Raw genomic sequence first — 6,000 nt, forward strand, 5'->3', positions numbered from 1 at the left:
ATAAAGCACTCATTTCATCTAACAAAGGTGCTTAAGTTTGCTAGGGTAACAGGCAATAGTGTCCTAATTTGCTAGATTATCAGATGGAATAGTAGTCCTACCTGGCCCTTGCTGCCAGATTACTCTTTCCTAATGCCACAGGTGCCCAGATCCCTCTCTCTGGTGCCCCAAAGTACTGTTTCCAGAATGCTCTCTGTAGAATCTGAGGTCTGTCTTTTCACAGCAACAGAGGGAGGGATCTCAGCCTGACCAATCACTTAAGAGAGGACAGGAAATTGGACTAGAAGGCTGGCTCACCGTAGGTATTCTGATAGCAGCCTTTCATTTCAAAGGAATACCGCCCAAGTCTCCTGACCGGTTTGTTCTTTGTCTGGAGAGAGGTAAGGTTTTGGTGTGAGGGCTGGACTCTGGTCAGCAGGGAAGGAGTTCTAGTCTTAGGCATATTAAAGGTTGGCCCCTAGGGGTGGACTTGGAACTCTTTATCCCCTACACATGTTGGGGATGTTGTATTGCCTGTCCCAGCAGTTTTTCCCCCAGGAGGTTTTCTGCTGCTTAGAAGTTCTTCACTTTGATTCTATCCTCCACCAACTCTCTGTGTCCGGCATTCCAGAGAGACATTTTTTAAGGAGGGCTTTGGGCTCCTGTCAGAAAGGAGAGGGTCCCCAAGCTTGCGCTAGAAGACTTTGAAAGAATGGGAGACTTGCCCTCCTTGAGAGAAATAGGGGTTCTTAATCCTATTTGTACAGACAGTTGTTGGGAGACTCCAGCCTGGTTGGGTGTGTACTGTTTGTTTTCGGATTTCCATGGGGGTTGGGCTGTTCAAAGGAGGTAAGATTGTTTGGAAAGAGACTGGATTTAGGTAGGCTAGGGAGGGTACTGGCCTTGAGAAATGTCATGGGATAAAGGATGAGGAGAACTCCCAGGAATGGTTGGGAGTCATTGTCTTTCTCCCTCCACCCAACCCTGAGAAATGTATGATGCCTTATCCTGTTCCATGCAGGGTCCTATCTTAATCATTCCCACATTCCATGTCTGAGAGTCCCAAGGCAGGCCAGACTTTTTATAATGATTTCCAAATTATATATCAAGAGTCTAATGGAGGTGAGGCATTTTGAGTTGGCTAGTCTCAGATAAGTTGAGAAGTCCAGGACTTGATGAGAAAAGTGCTGAGGGAGGACTGACAGCCTTCTTCTCTAGTATAGATACTGGGGTAACAGTATCATCTCTTCATGCCTTGTCTATGGGATGCTTTAGTGAGGGGCAAGTCCTGTGGGTTATGCCATTTTCTAGGTTTCATCATGGAAGTTTGAGAGAAGGGAGACTTTACTGAAGGGGCTCTACTGGCATTAGTAAAGGGAGAGTTTAATGCTGGGTCTTGCATTATCAGGATGCACCCTGGTGGGAGGAGGGATAGATTTCTTCCTACATGTGTTAAAGTGTCCCAGCTGTTTAGAGAATTACAGGGTAGAGAGTTACTGGATATGGATGAGCCTCAGGAACCTTACCTCACTTCATCAAAGGCAGGTGGACTGGCCCTGCCAGGCATTAAAATGAGAACCTTGGAGGAGGGGTTAAGAAGGCTTTAGATCATAGATATGGAGAGCCTCAGCTATCCTCTACCTTTGCTGTTAACCTGGAGGAGCCTAGTCTGGCTTTGGTGGTATGGTATTTAAACTTTGATCTTAGAAGGAATCTGGTTTTTCTGGAGGAGGCTAGGCTTACTGAACAGGCTGGTTAGGCTTCAAGATGGAGAGTACTTTGAGACAGAAATGAGGAGACCACCGATAAAAGATAGTTGAGAGCCTAACAAAAACTAGCCTGAAATGCTGGTCTGAGAAGTCCCAGGCTCAGGCAACAGAGCCCTCTTTTTTTTTTTTCTCTGCTGTGAAAGAGATAGGATCCTTAACCTGAGGAAGACACCTCACATGAACAGAATAGAGTTTGTCTGAGGCTTGTCAGGAGTAAATATAGATCTCTGGAGGGTAACTTACAGCTCTTACTCTTGTAGACAGACTATAAAAACCCCAACATGCATTAAAGAAATGGGCAACAGTGTTGGATATGCTTTGTCACTTCTGCAGAGAAATGAGGAAGTTTGTCTCCTTGTTGAAGTGAAGCCTTGTTCTCAAGGAGCAATATAAATAGCCTGAGGGAGAACAAGGGTGCAATCCCTCCTCCCAGTAAAATAGTAGGCTCTATCCACAGCTGTCAACCCTCAGAGACCCTGCACAGTGGTGCAAGATAAGGCCGTGCTTTATACTTTTGACTAGGTTCTCAGAGAGATAAAGATTTGTCAAAGATGCCCAGGGCACCTTTGCAAAGGAGTTCCCAGATGTTATCAGGTCCAATTTGGTTACACTGAGGGGTGATGGGGGATGTCGGTGGGGGAGGAGGTGAGCAGGAACTCTCTCTTGCTACCAACATAGGAAGACAATGAACATGGTGATAATATTAATCTCAGAGTGAGGTGACCCCTCCCCCCACACTCAACAGGTGTAAACCTTAGGATACTGCAGGCAAGATCTGTCAGATATGGCATCTTTTTTTCTGGATCATGTGTCACAGAGAAGGGCTTTGATCTGAGGAGGTGACATTTTGTGAGGGATAGTCCACACAGAGGCAAATCCTTGACTCTGCTTGGCATCAAGTTAAGCATCCCTAGTAAGGATAAAAGTTTCATCCTCTCTACCTTACTCCCCTTTCTTCTTCCTTCCTTCTTCCTCTGAAGAAGGAAATCTTATGGAGTTCAGGAGTCCAACTCTCCACTTATTTCCAGCCCGTGGAGGCTAGAGCTTGAGGTGTTCTAATGTAATGGACTCTGACTTTTGCCATATGCTCTCTAAGTAGCCAAGGGACTGTAGTGTTTGAGGATGGTGAGGTTTTGGTTAACTAGATACACTTAGGGTCAAAGGACACTGAGGCAGGTTTTGCTCAAAGATAGAGGCAACTCTTTTGTAAGTTAGACTGTTTCTCTCAGCCTAACAGACCCTGGACAGTTGTCAGTAGATTTGTTGCCATTTTGTATGGATAGTTCAGGGAGGTGAAGGAAAGCCTTTGAGTAAGTTTGTGATATTAGCAGAGTGATATTTCAGTGTTGTCTTGCATGCTCAGGGAATTGAGGAACTTGGTCTGAAGAGGTAATAGTATGATGAGGAGGTACATCTGGTCACCAGAATGAGGAGTCAAATCCGGAGTTAAGGATTCTGAGAATGAAGATACAACCCTTTTTTCTAGGACCGAAAGTATATTTGGTACTTTCTTTCCCATGCTGTCAACTTGTTGGATGCCCTGAGGGATGTGGTTATATGTGGCACATCATCTTCTCTTTGTTGGTGATCTCGTAGCACTGATCAGAGGAACAAGCTGATGTCAGCAGATGATATTGCCCCAGGCCCCAACAGGTTGAGACAGAAATGAGTACATCTCTCACTTAGGAGATGGAAGCAGAGTTTGGTCAGTTCTTAACTATCATCTCAGGGAGTCTCTTTTCAGGTGTGCTTGGGGATGGGATTCCCTTACTTCCTCCTCTTTGTCTCAGGAGTATGAGGTGTTATCCTTAGGTGTTTTCTCATTCCAACAGGTGAGTAGGATCTAAGACTTGCCAGAGTTAAGGCAAACTCAAAGGGGACCATATACCTGGAATTCTAGTGATTTCAGAGTAACATCCAACCTACTTGCTTTGAGCAGTTTAGGGGTGTTGTTGCAGTTTTCAGTGTAGGAGGTCCTCTCAGCTCTTCTTAAAGAGCTATGAGAAATTGTGGTAAATGCTTTGATGTGAGTCATATCCCATGAAATCACAGAATAGAAAAGGCCCAGGAAATCATGTACTCAAGGTAAGAAGCCCACCTTAAGTGTGCACAAAGTGCGCCACCCAAAGCCCAGAACTGAGGGTCCCCAAAGTACCTAGACAAATACCTCATTGTGGGCCCTAGAGTCTCAGGATCTTTCTCATATCCCTCTTTAGGTTCCAGTAGGACAAGCAACAAGGAAAGCAGCAGGCTTGCAGGACTCTGAGACCTCACCTACCAAGAAGTCTTGTGAGTATGATTTTGTTAGAACTATCAGGAATGAAATTTTGAGCTGAGGCCACTCACACTACTTTTTACTCCCGCAGGTCAGTGGGATCCATTCACCCACATTCCAGCTTATAGTTCAGCCTGCCATCTCCAGTTAAATTCATTATGGCATACTATCCACACTTCAGCCTTTTGGAAGTTTGCCAGGATGCTTTTGAAATACATGGATTGGCTGAGGAAGAAGAGGAGGATGAAGAGGATGAAATGGAAGAGAAGAGGGAAAATATGGAAGAGGAGGGGGAAGAAACAGAAGAGGAGGAGGAGGAAGAAGCAGAAGAGGAGGAGGAAGAAGCAGAAGAGGAGGAGGAGGAAGAAGCAGAAGAGGAGGAGGAAGAAACAGAAGAGGAGGAAGAAGAGGAAGTGGAGGAAGGGGAATGGGAGGCCATTGATGGTGATACCACATTATCTGCCTCTTTAAAAATCACCATACCCTCCTTCTGTCCTTCCCCACCTTACACTTTCTCATCCAATCTGATGTGGGGCAATCTAGATGAGGTTGTAAGCTCTATTGCCTGGATGCCAACTATTGTCCAGAGTCCCCAGAGCTTTTACAGCCCCACTTCATGTAGCAACTTAGATGAAGAGAATAGCAGCCAAGAAGAAGAGACTTTAAACAACCTGAAGTTGACAGATGGTTCTTCATGGAGAAAACTCCAAAACCAAAAGGTGACTGAACTGGTAAATTTCCTGATCCTCAAATATAGAATGAAGGAACCCATAAAAAAAGTAGAAATGCTCAGTGTTGTCACAGAAAACTATGAGAAACAATTCCCCATTATTTTTGAGGAAGCTTCTAGATGCTTAGAGATGATTTTTGGTATTGATATAAAGGAATGTGATCCTGTAAGCAGTTCTTATGTCCTTACCAACTCACTGAACCTTACATATTATGAAATGGTAACTAATAACCAGAGAATGCCTAGAAATGGCTTCTTGATAGTTATTCTGGGTGTGATATTCATAGAGGGGAGCTGTGCTTCTGAAGAAAGTATGTGGAAATTCTTGAATATGATGGGAATATATGATGGAGAGGAGCACTTCATTTATGGGGAGCCAAGAGAGTTCCTCACCAGAGATTTGGTTTACCAAAATTATCTGAAATATCAGCAGGTGCCCAAGAGTTATCCTCCACGCTATGAGTTTTTGTGGGGTCCAAGAGCCTACTCTGAAACCACCAAAATGAAAGTCCTCGAGTTTATGGCCAAAATGACAAGTAGGGACCCAACTCATTTCTCATGCTTATATAGTGAGGCATTCAGAGATGAGGGAGAGAGGGCCTGAGCCAGAAAGGGCCTCATGGTTTAATACCATGTTAATAACAGCATGGGGCAGCCAAATTTCTGGTTTTAAAGAGAACAGTTACCATTTTAAGTAAGGGAAGATCAAGGTTAGTCTGGCTATGGGTTAGAACACAGTGTAAGGCAACTTTGTGTTCTGGTTCTAGACAGTGGTAGTTGTTTCATCTTGTTTTTCCCCTTTTCCATTTCTCTAAAGCTGGTCTTTGTAGTTGTAAGTGTGTTATATTACATTTGCAATGTCAGTTTATGAGTACTTATAATTCTTTTTCTGATTCATCTGGTTTTGAGACAATATAGGGGAACTAGCTATTCAATGGTTAATATTTGTGTTTCTTTAATACTTTCAGTCAACTCTAAAATGTATACCTATATTTGTCCTGTTTAATAAAACATGAAAGATCATAATAAATCTTACTATCTCTGTTTGCCAATTCATTTACTTGCTAAGCATTAGTTGTATATATTTTTCAAGTTGTATTTATTTTATTTTCTATGTGTGTGAGTGCTTTGCCTGAATGTATGTATGTTTACAAAATGTGTGCTTGGTGCCCACAGAAGTCTGAAGAAAACAACACAGGAACTGGAGTTTTAGATGGCTGTAAGCTACCATATAGGCACTGAGAACT

At 43.5% G+C, this 6,000-nt stretch overlaps 1 protein-coding gene across 12 annotated transcripts in view; it reads left to right on the forward strand.

The window, feature by feature from the left end:
* LOC110543861 (melanoma-associated antigen 10-like) overlaps nucleotides 1-5,797 on the forward strand; it is a 207,929-nt gene extending 202,132 nt beyond the window's left edge. For all 12 annotated transcript variants that reach the window (XM_060375475.1, XM_060375476.1, XM_060375477.1 and 9 more), the window contains 2 exons: nucleotides 3,965-4,037; nucleotides 4,115-5,797. In XM_060375475.1, the coding sequence (XP_060231458.1) occupies nucleotides 4,182-5,357 (1,176 nt within the window). In that variant the 5' untranslated portion in view covers nucleotides 3,965-4,037; nucleotides 4,115-4,181 and the 3' untranslated portion in view covers nucleotides 5,358-5,797. The remainder of the gene's footprint in view (nucleotides 1-3,964; nucleotides 4,038-4,114) is intronic.
* Nucleotides 5,798-6,000: the final 203 nt, after the last annotated feature.

This window comes from Meriones unguiculatus, chromosome X, assembly GCF_030254825.1.
Source record: "Meriones unguiculatus strain TT.TT164.6M chromosome X, Bangor_MerUng_6.1, whole genome shotgun sequence".
NCBI lineage: Eukaryota > Metazoa > Chordata > Mammalia > Rodentia > Muridae > Meriones > Meriones unguiculatus.